Here is a 24,219-nt window from a genome sequence, read left to right on the forward strand (position 1 = left end):
AGTTTTTATGGCAGTTGAAGCTACCAACAGACAAGCCTGAAGCTGCTTCAGTAAAATCAGATCTTTACCTCCACTGCATCAATGGCACAGAACACAGATCTGATATTTACTGAAATGCCAACATTGGCCTAATCACATAACTGATATATCAATGCAAACCTGTCGTGTATCACTGTGACTGAGACTCAACAAGGGGGGTGATGCTTCATAAAATCTTTATTATAGATTCAGAAATACAGGCACAAGATAAAGCGTATCAGTGATCACATGAAGAAGAAAGAAAATGCAAAAAAGTAGGAAGGAAACTTAAGTTTGTATAGACTCAGTTTGGTTTCCTCTGCAGCTACATGATGGGGTAGCAGGGGACCTGAGCGATGCCACACTGGTTGTTCTTGTTGCGTGACATTTTGACGTAGCCCGCTTCTCCATAACCAGTTCCCCAGCTGGATGAAAAGTAAGAAAAGAATATGAGTAAAGGGAAAAATCTAAATTTACATCAATAAACAGCAAAGTCATCGAGGAAAGGTTCATAATACATAATGATGTTCTCTAGCAGAAAATGAGAGAAATTTGTTTCATGCGTGTCACCATTAAACTTCATTTAAACCAGTCTACTACAAAACAATCTTCCATATATATGAAATATGGAGCAACTGAATCACTTATATACTGAGAAGAGATCATCACTTAACCTCTCAATCCAAACACACTGTGGGGATTCTGGGAACTGGTTATGTTTTTAATGTAATAATTGATGGGAAATTAAATTCCTTCTTCTCTTTTATGCAGAAATCATTTTGTGGCTTAGCCCAACTTTGCAGTCTGTGTTAATCATTGCTTTAAATACAAGTAGTTGAAGAATTTAGAATCAATGCCACCACGACACTCATGTCAGCAAAACACTCAAAATCTGAACAAAAATAACTCTTGTCCTGACCTCAGTGTTTCACTTTCTCTTTGTCCTCCAACAAAGCCAAAGTGCTAAAGATCATATAATGTGAGGAACATACGGGACCCAGCTATCTTGTCCATGTGGGCCCCAGAAGGGTTAAATTTGGGCTGCAAATATGGGTCCCAAGTGGGTTTGTCCACAGTTTCCATGGTGTCCACACCTGTGTTTGTCCATATGGGCTTCAAGTGGGTTCTGACTGGGTTTCCGGTGGGGCCCAAATGGGTGAGACCCATATGTTTGTCCATATGGGGTCTAAGTGGGATCAGAATGGACCTTAAATAGGGCCCACTGAGCCAGCCCACATGGGCTTCACATGTGGGGCCCATGTTTCTGAAACAATATGGGGCCATACAGTTTGCCCTGTTCATGCCCATGCCCGCTTAGCCCACATACATCCCTTATGGGGCTCATACAGTCAGCCAAAGTGGGCTTCACGTTACTGAAACCATGTGGCACCTGCAAAATTTGCCCAGTTCAAGCAACAAGGTGGGCCCACATGGGCATGCTGGCTGGGAAGCTATATGGACTGAGTTTATATTGTGTGTACTGTGTATATTCATACCTGTTCTTCACCAGCCAGTAGTCTTTTCCGTTCTCTGTGCCGTAGCCCACAACTACGACCCCATGGTTCAGCTCTTGTGTGCACATCGGGTTATCGTACACTCCTGAAATGACATCATCATCACATTTATGTATTTTTTTCTCTTTAGAAGAGAGTAGAATAGAAAGCTTTATCCTTATTATATACTACATTTAGCCTATATTTAAATCTCAAGGGGATCATATATAAATATTATATTCATGAGATTACAGGTGCCACTCCATTTGTGCTTTAAAAACACATAATATAATAGATATAGTATATAATAGCATAACGTGGAGGGTATTGCATATGAATAAAATAAAGCGGTCAAGAGTATTGCACAGTTAAACATGTAAAGACATGTTTATGCCAAGATTTCTTGAATTCTTACTCAATTTTGTATGAATTTAGCTATATTCTGATTTTGATTCAGATGTTTTATCTAAACTTGTATTGATATCATTACTGGGATCAATATACTGTAGCCAATAAATCCCTCAGTTATCCAGCTGTAACCTTAACAATTACACCGGTCCTTCTCATGAGAGTTTTAACAATTTGAGCATTTCATATATTGTACGTAAATATTATTAAGATGTAATGTCATTTTTTTTCCTCTGTAGAAAAGATTATAATATGTAATTGTAACCTGTTAGTTAAAAAGTTAAACTCTTTCTGTGACTTTTTGCTCCCACTCCTCTAAAAACAGAATGATAACATGTAGATCTGTAACTCCTCAGCTTGATGTAAATAAAGATGAGAGCCTGTGCAGCTGATGATGATGTGTGAACATACCACCCTTGTAAAATTGAAATTCTTTTGGATTTGCGTCAATCGCAACTGCAATGGGTCCGATGGTGAAGACTGCCAGTTCCATCACATCCTCGTTCCCTTGAGGCAGGCAGTTGTACTCATAGCATGTTGCAACATTGTTGTTGGAGTTGTGGTGGCACTGTCCTTCCTGAAATGAGAGGACAAACTGTTTTTATAGTTGAGAGTTCTGCTAAAACTTAATGCTCATTTTTAGCGGGAACAGGTACTGTAGGAATCCAGCGCAAACTCAAGTTTACAGTTAAATTCCTGTATGAGGTGTACAACAGCAACAAGAAATTATGTCCGACCCTTCAGGCTGTAGACAACAACACTTTTCTCACTTGTCTGTGGTCTGCTGTCTCTTTGGAGCAACAATAAATGAATCGGAGCGGACAACATATTTGTCCTCCAGGCTTCATCTGGTTCAAAGTTTGTGTTTTTGTGGAGGAGGAAGGCATTTCTGAGAGGATCCGACACACTGTCCAGTCTCAGAGAGGTGTTGTGGCTCAAAATCAACCGAAAAATAAATAAAAACTTTTTTGCCGACTCTGTCTTTTATATGTTGTATGGCAATGATACTGCCCTGCCGCGACTGTCTTTACTAGTTGTAATGTCACAAATCCTGGGCGTAGGTAAACCTGTTTCATCTAGATTTAAGGTGAGCTAAAACTCTGCACAGAGAAGTAAAAAATGAGATTATAATATGTTTAAACACTGTAAAAGGAGGATAATTTTACTCTGTGGTGCACTAATAGTTCCCTTTTTGATAAAATGACCGAAGAACAGATATTTTTGTTCTTTTTAAGTGCCGCTCTCCAGGTTAAGATGTTGTTATGAGTTTACATCCAAGGGAAACTCGCTTGCATTGCAACAAGGGTTTTAATTTCTTCCAGTCCGATGACAGACCTCTGCTGAAGAGGTCATAAACACCATGGAAGCATCAAGTACCAAAATGCATTTGTCAGTTACAGATCCATAGTTATTTGTTGTCCAGTAACAAAGCTCAAAGTGATCCAATTAGTTTCACATAGTTTCTCACTTGTCCTAAAATCAAGCTTAATGGGTTAAACTGATTGATACATTGTTGACCAGCAACATTGAACCAATTACTTACTTTTCCTTCGTATGGGTATGAAGCCTCAGTCTCGATACCATTGTACTTGATGTAATTGAAGGCATTTGTATAGAAGCCACCGTTGCAGCCGTGGTTGCCGTATTGAGTTGCACAGTCCACCAGGTTTTGGGGGCTGAGGTCTACCAGCTTCCCTGTTTTCAAGGCCAACTGACCCTCCAGGGCACCGACAGCAGTGAAGGCCCAGCAGGAACCACAAGAACCCTGGATTTAAATGACTGTTGTTACTGTAATATCATGGACACAATGCATCACACTCCCAGTATGAATCCCAAAGTGTTGTTTCGGCTGCTGCACTCAGTTGAAGATATTGTAAATGCTTTATGCTTCACTTTATACATTCCCACATTTAGAAACTCATGATAAGTTTGTATAGAGAGGTTAAAGGGCTCCAGGACTCTTTAGGTGGATGTGGTGTGGGTGACGACTTCTTCTATGAACAAACTGAGTCAATAAAAGTGGAACAGGATGAATTGTGTGTGTGTGTGTGCGTGTGTGTGTGTGTGTGTGTGGGGTGGGGGGGGGGTAGGGGTTACCTGATCCTTGACACCGGTCACACAGCCATGCTCTCTCCAGTCAAAGGTGTCTGATACATTGGCATTTGGAAAAGTAAGTGGCGCCCTCTTGAGGTCAGTGGGAGGAGTGAGCTTGCCAGTGAACTGATGGATCTCATCTTGTGTCTACAAGGAAGTTGTTAAATGATTAAAATATTGGCAGCTGGCCTTTATTTATTTAGCTGGATTTGATTTGGACTGACATACGTTTTCGAATGTCATACATGTGTGAAGCCACAATAAACATCTACATATTATAATACTATTTGGACTGAATGCTTCAGTCATTCATGAAGTTAGACTCAGAATATACTGTATTCTATTCACTACATATGTGAGCAGCAGCTGAGGATCTGTGGACAAGCTGAGGACAGAAATAATCTCATTAGTTCAATGAAATCTCCAAGTCCTCAGCAACAACATGACTAATTCACAATCTGCATGAAGTTAAAACAAACTTATTGTGATTTATTCCCTCATTATCTCAAGCTTTTTATGTACTTTGCAATGTACTGAAACAATTAGTTGATTATTTCAAACATTTCATGTCTCCAGCTTCTCACATTGTTTTTTTTTTTTTTTTTTAAACATTTTAAACAGTTAATAGTTGTAAGAATGAACATGTTTCTTTTGTTGTTTGGATTTTTTGGTTAATATCTGAGACATTTAAAGAACCTGCAAGTTCTCATTTCACTTCATCTCTCTATAAATGTCTACAAAGGTACATAGTTTATGATAAATAAAATAACTATAATGCAGGGCCAGTGTGTGTTCATATGAAGTGCATCGACTTAATAATGTGGCCAGAAGTTGTATAATGTATAACGTGTTATGCTGTGAAACCGACTTCACACCTGAGAGGAGCTTATAGGAGTCAGGACATGACTTATTTATGGAACTGGGTCACATGTTTATGATGAAGTGAAAGATAAGACTTTAGCCATCTGACTGTACTTGTCTTATTAAGGTGTCTTATTAAGCTTATTAAGGACTTTAATCTCTGTATAAAACAGCAGAGTTTCTCACCATGTCTCCCATGAAGTTCATGCCCAGTTCATAGGAGTGAAGCCCCATGGAGGCCTCCAGGTTGTGCATGGTGATGAGCATCAGGTTCTTCTCCCATAATTTCCTGCGGTGTGTATTCTCCACCTCAACACACACACACACACACACACACACACAAACACATACAGAATGAGTGTGTAACAGATCATCTTTGTAATTTTTGTTTCTTATGTATTTTGTTGTAAAATGCGGCAATTTAAAATCCCCCATTCTTCTGCTCTTGGTATTGGGAGTACTGCATTAGGTTGTAATCTAGCGCCCTCTGCTGGCCATTAGCAGACATAGCCTACTGCTTAATTTCCCGTCTCTCGTCAGTGTTCATTTATCCTGACTGAGAGAGTTGTATTCAAGGCAGCGCGATCATAAAATGTGAATTTTAAGTTTTAAAATTGTTTAAGTGCACACAGCAGTGTAAACATACTTAATATTATTATTGTAGATGAGCTGTGTAATTTTCTGTCGTTCGTTTTACCTGTAGAGATGAGGTTTAAGGCTTCAAAAACTATCTTAAACACGTTTTGCTTAGTAAACGTTAACTAAGTAACGTTGTGTGGTTGGTTTTCGTCATGTTGGCTTATGGGACCCACGCTTCAGTTTGTTTTTTCATGTTAGGTGTGTTGCAGAGATAAAACAGCCTAAAAAACAACGTTTTTGCTGTCTTTTGAACTCATTTGAACAGGTATGTGTATGTTGTAATGTACTCCCCTTATCAGTTCAGTAAATGTATTTTTCATTTTCAGTTTGTGTTAAGTTTACTGTGTTAAGTGTGATAGAGGATAGCTTTCAAGTGTTTCATTGTATGATATATGTATTTTGATGTGTTTCAATTGTTTTACATTGACATAATTATTATTTCACATTTCATGCTGTTAATATTAAAGCTAAATATGTTAACAATGTAATTTTGTCACATAATTTGAGACAAGTTTGTGGCACTTTGTTCACATTTGATTGTATTTTATGTCATTTACATTTTGAGTCTGCATTTATCCTGACTGAGAGAGGTGTGTTGCAGAGATAAAACAGCCTAAAAAACAATGTTTTTTGGACTCATTTTAACAGAACACAACGCAGACCGACCCAGTTACAAGTGCATAGGGTCAAATAATGTGTAAGTAAAAAGTAAGCAGTCAGATTGTTTTGGGGGAAAAAATTAAAAACATTAAAATTGACAATTTAGCAAGTAGCGTTTTTTTCTCATACCTCATCCTGGTATATCTTCCCGTGTGTTGTCTTCCACAGGTCCCAGTGGTTGTCCAGCTGTTTGCTGTCAAACATGGCTGCTGCCCCAACACACATGGAGACAAGGAGCAGGCTCCCCAACATCAGTCCTGTAAACATACACAGAGAAACATTCAAAAGTCTAAATCCACAAAAGAATAAGTTGAATATCTAACCAAGTATGCCTCATACTGGACTTTATCCAAAGAAAATGGCCTTGATTGATTACTTTAGTATTTCTTTGGATTAGTTATCTCAGGAATAGATCATGCCAATAATAAATGTTTTTATGATAAAATACCCCACAGTGAAAGATTGAATACCTTATGCTTATGGGAGACATTTAAATACACTGTATTCATATAAAGTTGTCCTAAAGTAATTTTCAACCAGCTCAACCACAATATATCTCTATGTCTAAAACATGAACACAAAAAGCATCAGATTGTATTAAAACTGTGAATTAATTTAAGAAGAAGGTTAAACTTGCCTTGATCAGTCAGACGCATCATCGCTTCTTTGTTGAATCTACTGCCAGTGTGTTATCCTGGTTGGTATTTATAAAGAAACTGTCACATGGTCTGCCACATGGTCTGCCACAATTCCCCCTCTTTGGAAACAGAAAGCTTTGGTAATCACATAATATACACAATCACAGTTTGGTAATCACAGTAATGTACACAATCACAGTTTGGTCATCACAAAAAGAAAATTGTGTACAGTGCTTTGAGCAAAAAAGAGGAAACACTGAATGCTCAATAAAATGAAGGGGGCACTTAATCATCACAGTATAACACCAAGTCAGTAAAACATCAGAGATATCAATTTGTTCATTTAGGAAGGACAAGTGATTGTGAATCAATTTCACCTTCTTTGGTGTAAATGAAAGTGACAGGTGCAATGGAGAGGAAAAAGCAAGTATGAATAAGTATGAGGATGTACATTATGTTTGCCATGAGACAGATACAGTGGGCGTCGTCATTGAGGGAAAACCTGTGCTGGCTGATCTTGACAAACTGGCCAGAGCATACTGCCTCATCCTAAGTTTGACATACGCCCTGAATCCCAAGTATCGATCCAAACCTTCCCAAACTTTTGAAGTCTTTCAAAGACTTTTTGTAAGCTTCAACAAGCTTCTAGCATAGAAAAGTCAAATATGGCGCCTGGCCTTTCACCCATTAAAGGTCCTTCTGTTGTGTGTGTTCAAAAATGTTATACATTTTTCTGAGTTTGATGAGTGCAGTTCTTCATAATGTACACTACCGGTCAAAAGTTTTAGAACACCCCTATTTTTCCAGTTTTTTATTGAAATTCAAGCAGTTCAAGTCCAATGAATAGCTTGAAATGGTACAAAGGTAAGTATTGAACTGCCAGAGGTTAAAAAAAAGGTAAGGTTACCCAAAAATGAAAATTATACAAAAACACGTAATGTTGGTCTTTGCTACAGAGAATGTCAAGGTGTCAGTGAGTACAGTTTCCTTCACCATCAAAAAGCACTCAGAAACTGGGAGAAACTCTGACAGGCTCAAAGCCACAACAGAGTCAGACGAAAAGTTTCTGAGAGTCAACAGCTTGCGTGATAGGTGGCTCACAGGACAACAGCTTCTAGCACAGCTTAATAGTGGCCATAGTAAGCAAGTCTCAGTTTCAACTGTGAAGAGAAGACTTCGAGTTCCAGGTTTGACAGGTGGAGTTGCAGCAAGAAAGCCATTGATAAGATGTCAGAATAAGAAAAAGAGGCTTGCCTGGGCCATGAAACAACACCAATGGACTACTGAAGACTGGAAGAAGGTGTTATGGACTGATGAATCAAAATTTTAAATATTCTGTTCATCACGCAGGAGTTTTGTACGCCCTCGAGTTGAAGTGTGTGACATTAACTGTTAAATATGGAGGAGGAAGCAGCAAGATAATGACCCAAAACATAAGTCCAAGCTATGCCAGAACAACCTTAGAAAAAACCAAGATGGTAAGCTTGAAAACATTTTTTCAATAAAAAAACTGGAAAAATTGGGGTGTTTTTGACCGGTAGTGTACTTCTGATGTTGTAGTGCTAATATATTTTAAGACTATATAAACACTAAAAGACACTACTGTGAAGGTGTTCTAGCGAGCTGAATATTGCAAGTTGATGCAAGGAGTTCTGGTAAGTGAATTTTTTAAAAACTTTCTAAAGATACTGGACTATGAAGATGTTCTTGCGAGCTGCATTTTGCAAACAGAGGTCAGAATTTTGTCACTCCATATTGTAAACAGAGGTCAGGATTTCATCTCTCCACTTTGTAAAAAGAGGTTAGGATTTTATCTCTCCGTTTTGTAAATAGAGGTCAGAAGTTCTTTGCTTCATTTTTTATTAATTATGAAAATCATCAAAAATATTAATAAGAATTAATAATAATGATGCACCACCCTGGAAAACAGGGGAAAAATGGCCAATTGGTTTAGTCTTCTTAAATATACTGTGCTGTCTGGAATTTGGATCTAGCATAACAATGGGTCTTTTGATGTGCTATGTGCATCACACCTGTGAGCAGTGAGTCTGTCTCTTTCCTACACTCACTGAAATTCAACCTGCTGATGAATTCAGGGTAGCCAGGTTCTAGGCTCTGTGCTAGGGAAAAAATAGACAACTCTACACAAGGGTCTTCCATTGTGGACTCTGGAACGAAGGGTTAGATTGGCTTGATGACGGTGCAGGTCACCTTGTAGTGTAGCTTGGGCAGCACACTAACCTAACAAAATGTGGTGACAAATGCAGGTTTACGTGAGTACCTCTGCTCACCCAAAATTTGAACATGTACTAACTGAGATGCAGGGCAGTAACAGTCAGAGAGTTCTTGTTTTATGCTATGCCCAGTATGTTATCAAGTCCACAGAAGGAGAAAGATGCTTTGTGCAGTGCTGCTTCTAAGCTGGCAAATCCATAGTTGAGTCAGGCTGAGAAGAGTTTGTCTAAATGGTGGCTTTGTTGTTGGACTTCCGTGCTGGTCATAGATTGGCCATAACAAACACCATGTTCAAGCAAAAGGGTGTTCATAACTATACATGGCAGAGCACCCTAGGCCAAAGGTCGACGATCGACTTTGTAGTTGTCTTATCTGATCTGTGGCTGTATGTTTTGGACACTCGGGTGAAAAGAGGAGCAGAGCTGTCAACTGATCACCACCTGGTGGTGAGTTGGATCAGGTGGTGGTGAAGGCTGCTGGACAGACCTGGGAAACCTAAATGTATAGTAACATCTGGCAGAGGGCCCTGTCTGTGAGGTCTTCAACTCCCTTGTCCGAAGGAACCTCTTCTTTGTTCCCGGGGAGGGTGAGGACATGTATTCCGAGTGGACCCTGTTCAAGACCTCAGCTGTGGAGGCGGCGGCTTAGAATTGCAGCCAGAAGGTCGTCTGTGCCTGTCAGGGTGGCAACCGGAGAACTCATTGGTGAACACTGGCAGTAAAGGAAGCCGTCAAGCTGAAGAAGGAGGCCTTTAGGGCCTGGCTGGCCTGTGGGTACCCAGAAGCAGCAGATAAGTACTGGATTGCCGAGAAGGTGGAGGCTTGGGCGGTTGCTGAAGCAAAAACTGGGTGTGGGAGGAGTTTGGTGAAACTATGGAGAAGGACTATCGGATGGCCTTGAAGAAGTTCCCTCGACTGGGGATATTGTCGCATGCTGAAAGGAACACTTAAAGGAACTCCTAAACCCGGCCAACATGTCCTCTGTGGAGGAGGCAGAGCTGGATGATCCGGGGGGAACTTCACACATATCCCTGGCAGTGGTCACTGAGGTAGTTAAACAGCTCCTCAGTGGCAAGGTGCCGGGGCAGATGAGATTCGCCCTGATATGCTGAAACTCCTGAACTTTTGAGGTCTTTCAAAGGCTTTTTGTGGGGCTTGATACACAGTGGCTCAAAAACAAGCATAGAAAAGTCAAACATAGCTTTTGGTCTTGCACCCATTAAAGGCTGTTTTGTTGTATGTGTTCAAGAACGTTCCACATTTTTCTGAGTTTGATGAGTGCAGTTCTACATAATGTATTTCTGATGTTGTAGTGCTAAAATATTTTAAGACTATATACTGTATACGCACCAAAAGACACTACTGTGAAGGTGTCCTATTGCTGAATATAAGTTGATGCAAGGAGTTCTGGTAAGTGTTTTGTTTTAAGACTTTCGAAAGACACTGGACTATGAAGATGTTCTAGCGAGCTGCATTTTGCAAACAGAGGTCAGAATTTTGTCACTCCATATTGTCAACAGAGGTCAGAATTTTGTCAATCCATTTTGTAAACAGAGGTCAGGATTTCATCTCTCCGTTTTGTAAACAGAGGTCAGAAGTTCTTTGCTCCATTTTTTAAACAGAGGTCAGTATTGGAGGCTGTTATAACAAAGATATCAAAGATAATGATTAATTATGAAAATTATCAAAATTTTTAATAAGAATTAATAATAATGATGCACCACCCTGGAAAACAGGGAAAAAATAGCCAATTGGTTTAGTCTTCTTAAATATACTGAGCTGTCTGGAATTTGGATCTAGCATAACAATGGGTCTTTTGATGTCCTATGTGCATCAGACCTGTGAGCAGTGAGTCTGTCTCTTTCCTACACTCACTGAAATTCAACCTGCTGAAGAATTCAGGGTAGCCAGGTTCTAGGCTCTGTGCTAGGGAAAAATAAACAACTCTACACAAGGGTTCTCCATTGTTGACTGGTGAGATTGGCTTGGTGATGGTGCAGATCACCTTGTGGTGTAGCTTGAGCAGTACACTAACCGAACAAAATGTGGTGACAAATGCAGGTTTACAATACGTGAGTAAGTCTGTTCACCCAAAATTTTAACACGTGTTAACTGAGATGCAGGGCAGTAACAGTCAGAGGATTGATGTTTTATGCTATGCCCAGTATGTTATCAAGTCCACAGAAGGAGAAAGATGTTTTGTGCAGTGCTTCTTCTAAGCTGGCAAATCTATAGTTGAGTCAGGCTGAGAAGAGTGTGTCTCCAAGGCTGAATGATTGCCAAGTTGTTGGTGTTCAATCTTGCAGATCAGACAGTCTAGTTTACTGTGGAGGCCACTGATTGTCCCTTTGTTTTAAAAGTTAGCAGCTCAGTTCTAACTTTCTTTTCTTGCTGAATGTTAGGCAGGCTCTTGTGTCACTGCTAATTCAGGAGAGTTCTGTGTGTGTCTGCTGTGAGCACGCCACTGGTGAAATCAAGGAGCTGAGGAGCTGAGCTGCTCTTGCAGAAGCAGTAATGGAGAAAGAGCAATTGCTGCTGCTCCCAGCAGCAGTAATGGAGAAACAAAAATGAGGAGTTCTGGTTTTGTGCAAACAACTAAGGACTGTGGGAAGTTTCTTTAGGACTCCCTTTGTCAGAGTCTCAAAACATGGGATAATCTGGTTAGGCCCAATAAGCAGGTTAATGACATATAAAACTATCATAAATGGATGTAATGCTCAGGTGTCCACATACTTATGGCCTTGTAGTGAAGGCCTAACCCTAACCCTAACCGGGCACCTGTGGCAGACCTGTAATTCTAGTGTTCTCTGCTGTCAAATAATCACAATCAAGCTGTATGGTGCTGGGCTGTGAGCACTGCTCCCACCAAAGGACATCAGGCCCTCATGCCACCCAAATGGAGTCTGTTTCTGACAGTTTGGTAAGAAACATGCACACCAGTAGCCTGCTGGAGGTCATTTTGTAGGGGTATGTTCAAACATCATCATCAGCTGCACAGGCTCTCATCTTTACTTACATCAAGCTGAGGAGTTACAGATCTACATGTTATCATGTAGATCTGTACATCGCTCAGGTCCCCTGCTACCCCATCATGTAGCTGCAGAGGAAACCAAACTGAGTCTATACAAACTTAAGTTTCCTTCCTACTTTTTTGCATTTTCTTTCTTCTTCATGTGATCACTGATACACTTTATCTTGTGCCTGTATTTCTGAATCTATAATAAAGATTTTATGAAGCATCACCCCCCTTGTTGAGTCTCAGTCACAGTGATACACGACAGGTTTGCATCGATATATCAGTTATGTGATTAGGCCAATGTTGGCATTTCAGTAAATATCAGATCTGTGTTCTGTGCCATTGATGCAGTGGAGGCAAAGATCTTACTGATTTTACTGAAGCAGCATCAGGCTTGTCTGTTGGCAGCTTCAACTGCCATAAAAACTGCCTGAAACAATCCATTGACTCTTTGGAAAATTGGCTTGCTGGTCGATTCAGTCTTTACATGTTACAACAGAATGAACGCCAAAATCAATACATGTGTCTCTGGTAAATATCTCTATCCTGTGCACATGCTGACATGAAAGCATCTTTAAATTACCTGCCTGTAGGAAAGTAACATTGTCTTATGTAACCAAAAAATGCCCTTTGGCATGTTTTATTTTTATTGTGTGTTGTTGTTGGGGTTTTTTTTATCCACTACAATCTCATCAAACAGTGGGTTAATTTTTTCAGAAGGTCAATATAGTTTGTTTAAAAGAAGAGTTTTACATTTGGTAAATAGCTTTTTATTTTCTTGTGAAAAGTTAGATGAGATGATTGATAGCACTCTTGTAGTTGTCCATTAAATATAAAACTATAGCCAGCAGCATAAAGACCAGAAACAACTAATTCAGCTCTGTCCAAATGTCTTAAAATCAGCATATCTAAAGTCTACTAACTATGACCTCATTTGTTTAAGTTGTGGTTTAACATAACAATATCACCAAATTCTCTACAAGAAAGCGAATAAGCGTCACCAAGCCAATCTAACCCTTCGTTCCAGAGTCAACAATGGAGAACCCTTGTATAGAGTTGTCTATTTTTCCCTAGCACAGAGCCTAGAACCTGGCTACCGTGAATTCATCAGCAGGTTGAATTTCAGTGAGTGTAGGAAAGAGATAGACTCACTGCTCACAGGTGTGATGCACATAGCACATCAAAAGACCCATTGTTATGCTAGATCCAAATTCCAGACAGCTCGGTATATTTAAGAAGACTAAACCAATTGGCTATTTTTCCCTGTTTTCCAGGGTGGTGCCTCATTATTATCAATTAATCAATCAATCAATCAATCTTTATTTATATTGAGCCAAATCACAACAGAGTTATCTCAAGGCACTTCACACATAGAGCAGTTTCTAAACCGAACTCTTCAGGTTTTAACTTTAAAGAGACCCAACATTCCCACTTGAGAAACAGTGGCAAGAAACAACTCCCTTTTAACAGGAAGTAACCTCAGGCAGAACCAGACTCAGAGTGGGCGGCCATCTGCCTCGACCAGTTGGGGTTGAGATATATATACAGTCTATGAGTAAAACTTACTTATTTCTCAGTTTTGTTAGTGAACTTTAAATATTGTTGTACCGTCCATGATATTACAGTAATTAAAGTCAATTTAATCCAGGGTGCATGTGGCTCCTGTTGGGCCTTCAGTGCTGTCGGCGCCCTGGAGGGTCAGTTAGCCAAGACAACAGGAAAGCCGGTAGACCTCAGCCCCCAAAACCTGGTGGACTGTTCAAGGGAATACGGCAACAACGGCTGCAACGGTGGCCACAAGCACAAAGCCTTTGAGTACGTCTTTGACCACAGCATCGAGTCTGAGGCTTCATACCGCTTGGAAGGAAGTGCAAGTAACTGGTTAAATCCTGCTGGTCAAAAAGGTATCAAACAGTTTAACCCATTAAGCAGGATTGTGTGCAGCCTGTTCCATATTTGTTTTTCTGAGTTTTCAGTTTATCTGCTGAGTTTGCACTCTGTACATTTGAGTTTAAGATGTGTACATACGAGCATTATTTGGTGACATCACGACCAGATGTCTTGCTCCAATATGCAATTTGCAGATAAGTGATTTGGAAAAGTATTGAGCCTGTTTGTTTCTTGGGTCTTGGCTCACCACTGTTGAATCGTCAGCCAATCATTTCAAAGCTCTGTAACAAACAGCGTGCTGATTTTCTGCTTCCCTTTCACTTAAAGCAACATCTTTCTCTGATATTTTTACTGTCCTAATGGTCGAAAGCTAGCATCATTGCTGTATAGGAACAAATGAAAAAAATATAATCAAAAACATTGCTTTTTTTTTCAAGATTATTGTTCCTACAAATAATCATGACTCTGACAGAACAGCAAGCTTCGTAAATCTTTCCCAAATCAACTTTTTACTGAAATTAGTAAATGTGAAAACTGAGTCCAAAATTAAACAGGGGTGCTGTTGAGGGGGTCCTGAACAGCTTTCTTTAATAGCATCAATTGTAAATTCTCTATTTCAAACTCAGTTTGTTCTCTTATTTCAGGACGGAGAGTGCCACCACAACCCCATGAACCGTGCAGCCAACTGCTCGGTGTATATCATCCTGCCTAAAGGGGAAGATGAACTGAAACAGGCAGTTCAGGCAGTTGCTACCATCGGACCTTTTTCAGTGTCAATTGATGCAGGGCAGCCTTCATTTCATTTCTACAAGAGTGGTACATTCATACATCATCATCCGCTGCAAAGGCTCTCAACTTTATTTCTGTGAAGCTGAAGAGTTAAAGATCCACGTTTTTATGTTTTGTTTTTTACATTTATTTATGAAAAATTTACAAACACAACATTACACCTTAATAATATGTACATATACGAAATGCTCAAGTTGTTAAAACTCTCTTGAGTAGGACAGGTGTAATTGTGAAGGTTGCATTTGGATGACTAATTCATTTATTTGCTGCAGTATGTTGATCACAGTAATGGTAATAATACAAATTTAAATAAAATATCAAATTCAAAATCTGAATATAGCTAAATTTATATAAAATTGGTGAAGAAGTTCAGTAAATCTTGACATACAGTATGTCTTAAAAAGAAAAGAAAAAAACTAACTAGATGTCATTTCAGGAGTGTACGATGACCCGGACTGCACTCAGCACACGAACCATGCGGTGGTAGCTGTGGGCAGAGAACGGACAAGACTACTGGCTGGTGAAGAACAGGTAGGAATATACACAGGACACACTATATAAACTGAGTCCATATAGCTCCTGTATGTTCCTCTGCATTCTGGCTTTGCTGGAGGACAAAATGGAGGTCAGGGTAAGTGTTATGTTTTGTTCGGATTTTGAGTGTTTTGCTGACATGAGCGTCGTGGTGGCATTGATTCAAAATTCTTCAACTACTTGCATTTCAAGCAATGATTAACACAGACTGCAAGGTTGGGCTAAGTCACGAAATTGTTTCTGCTTAAGTGGAGAAGAAGGAGTAATTTCCCATCATTTATTACATGAAAAACATAACTGTTTACCAGAATCTCTGCAGTGTATTTCTCTGTAATTTTGTTTTGATAACTGATTTTTGTCCAAAACTAATTCAGATAAATAATAATAATCATCATCATCATCATCATAATCACAATGATCTTTATTTATATGTAACCATTAACACAAAGTATAACAAACTGAAAAAAGAAAAGAGCAGTTTGAATATATATATATATTATTGTATGTAAAGTCCTAACCTGAAAAGTGAACCAGTAAATATAAGTGGCAAGTGGAAATACTCAAGTAAAGTACAATTACCTTTAAATTGTATTTGAGTAGTGTACTTGGGTAAATGTTCCTGTTACTAGCAATAAGCATTATAAGCCATATAAGTCTTAGCTTTGCTTTTATTGATGTAAACCTTGGTAATCATACTCTTTTCCTGCTTTTCATCCAGCTGGGGAACTGGATTTGTAGAAGAGGGCTACATCCGGATGTCACGCAACAAGAACAACCAGTGTGGCATCGCTCTGTTCCCCTGCTACCCCATCATGTAGCTGCAGAGAAAACCAAATTGAATATATGCAAATGGATGGATCTATCTATCTATCTATCTATCTATCTATCTATCTATATTGATTTAATATCCACCAGTCTGAAAAAACAAAAATTCAATGTTGGAATTTGCCTTTACCACAAGACAGTTGCTGAATAAGACTGAAACCAAAGTGGTTGACAGTTCCTCACTTGGCTGATACACACATAGCTCAAATCACGTTTGAACATACAATACAAACTCATAAGCCTAATCTAGTAAATATTTGACTGTCATCTTAATTAGTGACTCAGTTTCCTTTTGAGCCATCTACATGTTGCAAGAATTGCTTGTTAATTATTAAAGGCTGCAACTTCCTCACTGTGTGGGTGCCAAGAATGAACACAGGCACTGACTGCAGACTTAATAATCATGATGTTCGGTGTTCTGGGGTTATTTTTATAATCACTTTATCTGACAGTTATTATTTTGATGAATCTGATACCAATCAGACACCACCAGGACAGCAGCCACCAACTCATCAGGAGCATGCCCAGATGTTGGATACAGGCACATGGGGGCCAAACACACTACTGAGTCACATCACAAGTTGTTGTGATGAAATTCACCAGGATTTAAAAATGTTTTATTAGATTTTTGGTGTGATTGGTTAAAGATCCACTTGTAATGTGTAAGCATGGGGTCATACCTAAAAACCCAATCAGGTTGCACAGGTAGTCCAGTTCTCCCAAGCACATCTATACATGTGGTTGCAAGAAGGTTTGCTCTTTCTCCCATCTCAGTCTTAAGAGCATGGAGAAGATAGCAGGACACTAGCAGAACTCAAAACTATAGAAGAATCAGTCAGGAAGGATAAGAAGAGTGCAGTAGTCTGTGGCCACCACGTGTCAAACCATTCCCTTTTTAGGGGTGGTCTTGCTTGGTGTTATACTGTGATGACTATCTTTTTAAGTGATGTACATTCAGCGTTTCCTCTTTTTTGCTGAAAGCACTGTATGCCGTTTTCGTTCTATGATTAACGTGTTATTATTGTGATTGTGTATATTATTGTGATTACCAAAGCTTTCTTTTTTTAAAGAGGGAGAACTGTGACAGACTATGTGACATTTTCTTGATAAATACGAACCAGGATAAAACAGTATCAGTGGATTCAACAAAGAAGCGATGATACGTCTGACTGATCAAGGCAAGTTGAACCTTCTTCCTCAATTTATTTACAGTTTTAATACAATCTTACGTGTTTTGTGTTTTAGACAATTAACTAGAATAGTCAGATGCTACAAAGGGCACATTCGTCAAAGGACATCCTGTCTTTTCATGTGGTCCATGTTTCTCTGTGAATGTTTACAGGCCTGATGTTGGGGAGCCTGCTCCTTGTCTCCATGTGTGTTGGGGCAGCAGCCATGTTTGACAGCAAACAGCTGGATGACCACTGGGACCTGTGGAAGAAAATGCAGGGGAAGACGTACCAGGATGAGGTATGAGATAAAAACACTAAATGATAAATAGTTGCATTTTTTTTAATGTTTGTAGTTTTTTCCATAACAGTCTGACTGACTGCAAGATTTATCATTTACCCACACAGTATTTGACCCTATGCACTCATTCTGTATTTGTGTGTGTGTTGAGGTGGAGAATACACACCGCAGGGGATTGTGGGAGAAGAACCTGATGCTCATCACCATGCACAACCTGGAGGCCTCCATGGGGCTTCACTCCTATGAACTTGGCATGAACTTCATGGGAGACATGGTGAGTAACTCTGCAGTTTTATACAGAGATTAAATAAAGTTTTATGAATTGTATTGATATATTATCATGTTTATTCATTAATCATTAATGTCATTAATGATGTTGAAAGGTCAGCCAGATACAGACAGAAACATTGTGACTAGTTTGAGCTCAAAAGCTTAACATCTTATGATATGATATTATTTATTTGTGGATTATAGACATCCAAGGGATCACATGTTAAAGTGAAAATACTTATTTCCAACATGTTAAAAGAAAAAAACTCAAAATTCAGTATAAAAATAAACAGAAAAATCTGAAAATCCAAAATCACATCACAGCAGTTCAAATAAAAAATAATAACACACATATCATAAGGCAAGGACAGTCACATGGCTAAAGTCTTTCACTTCATCATGAATATGTGACCAAGTTCCATAAATCAGTCATCACCTGACGCCTATAAGCTCCTCTCGTATATGAAGTCAGTTAAATATATATATAGCACATTATACAAAGAGGAACTTATGGTTTCATTTTTAACTCGACGCACTGCATATGAACACACACCGGCCCTGCATTATAGTTATTTTTTTTTATCGTAAACTATGGTTATTTCCCAGAATTAAGAAATCCTCATTAAAACATTTGCTACTAGAATATTAACTAGGTAGTTTGTGGCCTTTAATCTGTTTTGTGTCAATCTGTCTCTCTGATTCTTTGAAAATGCTCAGAGAGTAGAACGATGCCAGTAAAGTGTAAAATGACACACACTTATTAGATTAACTTTGATCTTTATTAGCATTACTTTGTGTACCAACAGTAATGTTATCTATGGCATTAAAATGTGTTCATATTGTAATAATTAAGATATGATCTCATGCAACAGCAACACTGAAGAGCTGACTTTTACAGCAACTATCTGTCCATAGATTTGAATGAATGTTGAATATTTTCTCGTTGTTACATGAAAATGTTGTTATCATACTGTTTATACTTGATTAGAAGCAATACAATTTTATTTAAAGCTCTATTTGTTGAGTTTGCAGTTGTAAATGCAACTTTGCAGACTGTAAAACCTAAACGATGAGCTGTAAGACACTACAATCTAAAATGTGCTGTATATCTGGGAGGAATTATCTAAAGGAACAATGAAACACAACAAATGTAAGAAAAAGTAAGTCATCTGTTCAATCATTTGTTAACAACTTTCTCGTAGACACCAACAGAGATCCAGCAGTTCTTTGGTGGGATCACTCCTCCCACTGACCTCAAGAGAGCGCCATCCTCTTTTCTGGGCAACACAGGCGCTCATCTACCAGACACCATAGACTGGAGAGAGAAGGGCTATGTCACCAGTGTCAAGAATCAGGTAAGACACACACACACACACACACACACACACACACACACATACACACACACAGTTTCCCTCAGCAGAAGCATCTCACGACTCACAGTGATTAAATCAGCAGCGTCGTCACCTCACTAGTTTCATTTCCCACATTTGTCCTGTTCCACTTTTGTCAACTGAGTTTGTTCATATAAGAAGCCGTCACCATGACAGCAAGTTTTGCACGTTTTTTATTTTTACCACATCCCTCCAATTACTTCTTGGTGCTTGACACAAAGGACAACTCACACTGTAACAACTGTTGCTTTCTATTTTTAGTATCAACTAAACAAACTGTATTTGGTTTTAATAGTATTTTATATGGCTGAACTTGGATCTCCAGATTTTATAGTATCTGCAGTACATAATTAATATTTACAGAACACATCCTATTTGTAACCCTAACCCTAACCCTTAATTATATTTTCACAAAGCACAGACAAATATCAGTTGTAAGATATGACTGGTAAATCTGCATGTGTCTTCAATTAATTGAGTAAAACATACTTGTTGTTCAGAGAAGAACTTTAAATATTGTTGTACTGTCCATGATATTACAGTAACAACAGTCATTTAAATCCAGGGTGAATGTAGGTCCAGTTGGGCCTTCAGTTCTGTCGGCGGCCTGGAGGGTCAGTTAGCCAAGACAACAGGGAAGCTGGTAGACCTCAGCCCCCAAAACCTGATGGACTGTTCATGGGAATACGGCAACAACGGCTGCGATGGTGGCTTCATGAGCAGAGCCTTCCGGTATGTCATGGACGAGGGCATCGAGTCTGAGGCTTCATACCCCTACGAAGGAAGTGTAAGTAACTGGTTAAATCCTGCTGGTCAAAAATGTATCAAACAGTTTAACCCATTAAGCAGGATTGTGTGCAGCCTGTTCCATATTTGGTGTTCTGAGTTTTCTGTTATCTGCTGAGTTTGAACTCTGTACATTTGAGTTCAAGTTTTAAATTTAAGCATTATTTGGCGACATCACGACCAGATGGGAAGCATGTCATGCTCTGACTTTTCACTGAAGTAGGATATGTCTTGTGTCTATGTATAAACTTTTGGAATGAACTGAAATATTAGCATATTCATAGATTGTAGATTTGTCAATAATTGAGGCAGTGAATTCAAAATTATTGTGACCCATTGATTAAAATAGCCACAATTATGAGAATAAGACTGAGGTTAATTTTTGATTTTGTTTTAACACTGAGCTGAAAAGTATTGAGCCTGTTTGTTTCTTGGGTCTTGGCTCACCACTGTTGAATCGTCAGCCAATCATTTCAAAGCTCTGTAACAAATAGTGTGTTGATTTTCTGCTTCCCTTCCACTTAAAGCAGCATCTTTCGCTGATATTTTTACTGTCCTAATGGTCGAAACCTAGCATCATTGCTGTATAGGAACATATAAACATCATACACTCAAAAAAAATTGATAATCTCATAATTTTCTTTAATAGCATCAATTTTAAATTCTTAGTTTTAAACTCAGTTCATCATCTTATTTCAGGATGAAGAGTGCCTCCACAACCCCATGAACAGTGCTACAAACTGCTCGGAGTACATCTTCCTGCCTGAGGGGGACGAGGAGGAACTGAAACAGGCAGTTGCCACCATCGGACCTATTTCAGTGTCGATTGACGCACGGCAGTCCTCATTTAAGTTCTACAAGAGTGGTACATTCATACATCATCATCTCAACTTTATTTCTGTGAGGCTGAAGAGTTAAAGAGTCACATTTTGTTTTTGTTTTTTACATGTATTTATGAAAAATGTATTTGTGCAGGAACCAGGTTACAATTACATAATATAATAACATTATTATAATCTTTTCACGAGAGGAAAAAATACAAACACAACATTACACCTTAATAATATTTACCTATTCGAAATGCTCAAGTTGTTAAAACTCTCTTGAGTAGGACAGGTGGAATTATAAAGGTTGCATTTGGATGACAGTAACTTATTTGCTACAGTATATTGAACACAGTAATACAAGTTTAGATAAAACATCGAATTCAAAATCTGAATATAGCTAAATTCATATAAAATTGAAAGAAATTCAGTAAATCTTGGCATATGTCTTGAAAAGAAAAAAAAATATGATGATGTCATTTCAGGAGTGTACGATGAACCGAACTGCACTGATGTTATTAACCATGCGGTGCTAGTTGTGGGCTACGGCACAGAGAACGGAAAAGACTTCTGGCTGGTGAAGAACAGGTAGGCATATACACAGTACACACTATATAAACTCATATCCACTCATATGTTCCTTCCCCAGTTTTAGTACTGCAACAGTACATGAAGTGCAGTACCTTAAAATTGTACTTAAGTACGGTACTTGAGGAAATGTACCTGTTACTACCAATGATCATAAGACTTAATGTGTTTATAAATGTAAACCTTGGTGTCCCTTTAATCATACTCTTCTTCCCTTTTTCTGCCTTTCATCCAGCTGGGGAACTGGATTTGGAGAAGAGGGCTACATCCGGATGTCACGCAACAAGGACGACCAGTGTGGCATCGCTATATATGCCTGCTACCCCATCATGTAGCTGCAGAGGAAACAAAATTGAATCTTTTTGAACTTAAGTTCAGTTTTTATGTATACTTTTTTTGCATTTTTCTTCTTCTTCTTCACATTTGATTTCTGAATCTATAATAAAGATTTTAAGCAGCAAACATCCTCCTTGCTGAGTCTCAGTCACAGTGATACACGACAGGTTTGGATCGATATATCAGTTATGTGATTAGGCCAATGTTGGCATTTCAGTAAATATCAGATCTGTGGTCTGTGCCGTTGATGCAGTGGAGATAAACATCAGATTTTACTGAAGCAGCTTCAGGCTTGTCTGTTCAGATTCAGATTAATTTTATTCTTTGTCCCCAAAGGGCATTTAGTTTGCAGCAGGAATACAGAAAAAACAACACAGACCACACAACAGATTAAACACAACAACAAAATGTATTCATTGCAGTTAAAAACATGAATTTATAAAAGAAAAAACTAATAAATACGAATAAATACTTCCAAGCCGGGGGGCTGTAAAGTGTGTTCAGTGCTTGGATGGAAAGAGGGATAAAGGAATTTTTGTACCGCTGTTTAAAAGCTATGGGAGTGCTGAAGCACCTGCCAGATGGTAAAAGCATATACTCTCCATGCATTTGTCTTGATAAATGTTAATTGCTTTGTTTAACAGCTGCTAAACTCCACTCCCACTATCTTGCTGGCCACCGTCGCAATCTTTGACAGTGCATTCTTATCTCTGATGGGGAGATTTTCCACACCAGCAAATTGCATACCAGCACCCTGGCATAGGCTTTCCAAGGGAGGCTGTGTAGTGTGATCCCCCAATAGTTGGAACACACCCTTTTAAAAAATGGGGACCATCATCCCGGTCTTCCAGTTCATGAACACTGTCCCTGACCACCATGCGACACTGAAGAGGCGCATCAACCATGACAACCCCACAATGTCCAGAGCCTTCAGCATCTCAGGGCGAATCTCATCTGCCCAGGCGCCTTGCCACTGAGGAGCTGTTTAACTACCTCAGTGACCACTGCCAGGGATATGAGTGAAGTTCCCCCCCAATCATCCAGCTCTGCCTCCTCCACAAAGGACATGTTGGCTGGGTTTAGGAGTTCCTCGAAGTGTTCCTTTCACCGTGCGACAATATCCCCAGGCGAGGGAACTTCTTCAAGGCCATCCGATAGTCCTTCTCCATAGTCTCACCAAACTCCTCCCACACCCAGTTTTTGCTTCAGCAACCACCCAAGCCTCCACCTTCTCGGCAATCCAGTACCTATCCGCTGCTTCTGGATACCCCTGGGCCAGCCAGGCCCTAAAGGTCTCCTTCTTCAGCTTGACGGCCTCACGTCACGTTGGTGACGGTGTTCATCAACGAGTTCTCCGGTTGCCACCCTGACAGGCACAGACAACCTTCCGGCCACAACTCTAGGCCGCCACCTCCACAGCTGAGGTCTTGAACAGGGTCCACTCAGAATACATGTCCTCACCCTCCCCGGTAACGCAGAAGAAGTTCCTCCGGACAAGGGAGTTGAAGATCTCACAGACGGGGCCCTCCGCCAGATGTTACGATACATTTAGGTTTCCCAGGTCTGTCTGGCAGCCTTCACCGCCACCTGATCCAACTCACCACCAGGTGGTGATCAGTTGACAGCTCTGCTCCTCTCTTCACCCGAGTGTCCAATACATACAGCCACAGATAAGATGACACAATTACAAAGTCGATTATTGACCTTTGGCCTGTAGGGTGCTCTGGTACCATATACACTTATGAACACCCTTATGCTCGAACATACTATCCACTATGAGTGGATTGGGCAGCCGGGGTGTTATTTATGTAAACAAGGGTTGAGCAGGAAGTACATAGATTGTGATATGGAGTAAATCTCTGCTTCCTGCTAACAGGCAGATTAACACCAGAATGATGTGATAGTATGTAATGAAAATCAGGTCTAATAAGGAAGCATAGAAGGCTAAGTAGGATATATTTATTTTTTTACATTATATAATATATCTTTTAATCTCGTTTAATTTATTGACCTTCAGTTTATTGGCAAACAGCATAAGAGGTATAATAAAACCAAAATTTGACAGGTTTATTGACTTAAACATTATCCTCAAATTAATACTGTTTTTTTAGAAGTTAATTGAACAAATGTCAAAAGGCTGAATCGACCAGTAAGCCAATTTCCCAAAGAGTCAATGGATTGTTTCAGGCATTTTTTATGGCAGTTGAAGCTGCCAACAGACAAGTCTGAAGCTGCTTCAGTAAAATCAGTAAGATATTTGCTTCCACTGCCTCAACAGCACAGAACACAGATCTGATATTTACTGAAATGCCAACATTGGCCTAATCGCATAACTGATATATCGATGCAAACCTGTCGTGTATCACTGTGACTGAGACACAGCAAGGAGGATGTTTGCTTCTTAAAATCTTTATCATAGATTCAGAAATACAGGCACAAGATAAAGCGTATC

General features: G+C 39.4%; 2 protein-coding genes and 1 pseudogene across 2 annotated transcripts; 2 read left to right on the forward strand and 1 right to left on the reverse strand.

Moving 5' to 3' along the window:
• Nucleotides 1–204: 204 nt before the first annotated feature.
• On the reverse strand, nucleotides 205–6,425 carry LOC128365732 (cathepsin S-like). Its single transcript, XM_053326296.1, has 6 exons — nucleotides 6,303–6,425; nucleotides 5,061–5,183; nucleotides 3,463–3,684; nucleotides 2,331–2,496; nucleotides 1,515–1,617; nucleotides 205–443 (listed from the first exon to the last, which is right to left on the reverse strand). Exons 1-6 carry the CDS (start codon nucleotides 6,423–6,425, stop codon nucleotides 344–346), a joined length of 837 nt encoding a protein of 278 aa, XP_053182271.1. The 3' UTR covers nucleotides 205–343.
• A 3,594-nt stretch (nucleotides 6,426–10,019) lies between these two features.
• Nucleotides 10,020–16,092, forward strand: LOC128366892 (cathepsin S-like; annotated as a pseudogene).
• Nucleotides 16,093–17,226: 1,134 nt separating this feature from the next.
• On the forward strand, nucleotides 17,227–21,886 carry LOC128365728 (cathepsin S-like). Its single transcript, XM_053326291.1, has 8 exons — nucleotides 17,227–17,277; nucleotides 17,442–17,569; nucleotides 17,721–17,843; nucleotides 19,042–19,194; nucleotides 19,799–20,020; nucleotides 20,719–20,884; nucleotides 21,329–21,431; nucleotides 21,667–21,886. The coding sequence occupies exons 1-8, from the start codon at nucleotides 17,256–17,258 to the stop codon at nucleotides 21,764–21,766; spliced, it is 1,017 nt and encodes a 338-aa protein (XP_053182266.1). The 5' UTR covers nucleotides 17,227–17,255; the 3' UTR covers nucleotides 21,767–21,886.
• The last annotated feature ends 2,333 nt before the right edge of the window (nucleotides 21,887–24,219 follow it).

The sequence above is a fragment of the Scomber japonicus genome, chromosome 10, assembly GCF_027409825.1.
Source record: "Scomber japonicus isolate fScoJap1 chromosome 10, fScoJap1.pri, whole genome shotgun sequence".
NCBI lineage: Eukaryota > Metazoa > Chordata > Actinopteri > Scombriformes > Scombridae > Scomber > Scomber japonicus.

What these genes read in the sequence shown, in the direction of transcription:
- LOC128365732 (XM_053326296.1), bottom strand. Translation starts at nt 6,425, where the DNA reads ATGTTGGGGAGCCTGCTCCTTGTCTCCATGTGTGTTGGGGCAGCAGCC. An exon ending in TGAACTTCATGGGAGACATG is followed by an intron (nt 3,685 to 5,060) that starts GTGAGAAACTCT and finishes ATTTAAATCCAG; the next exon opens with GGTTCTTGTGGTTCCTGCTG. An exon ending in TACTGGCTGGTGAAGAACAG is followed by an intron (nt 444 to 1,514) that starts GTATGAATATAC and finishes CTTTTCATCCAG; the next exon opens with CTGGGGAACTGGTTATGGAG.
- LOC128365728 (XM_053326291.1), top strand. Translation starts at nt 17,256, where the DNA reads ATGATACGTCTGACTGATCAAG. An exon ending in TGAACTTCATGGGAGACATG is followed by an intron (nt 17,844 to 19,041) that starts GTGAGTAACTCT and finishes ACTTTCTCGTAG; the next exon opens with ACACCAACAGAGATCCAGCA. An exon ending in TCACCAGTGTCAAGAATCAG is followed by an intron (nt 19,195 to 19,798) that starts GTAAGACACACA and finishes ATTTAAATCCAG; the next exon opens with GGTGAATGTAGGTCCAGTTG.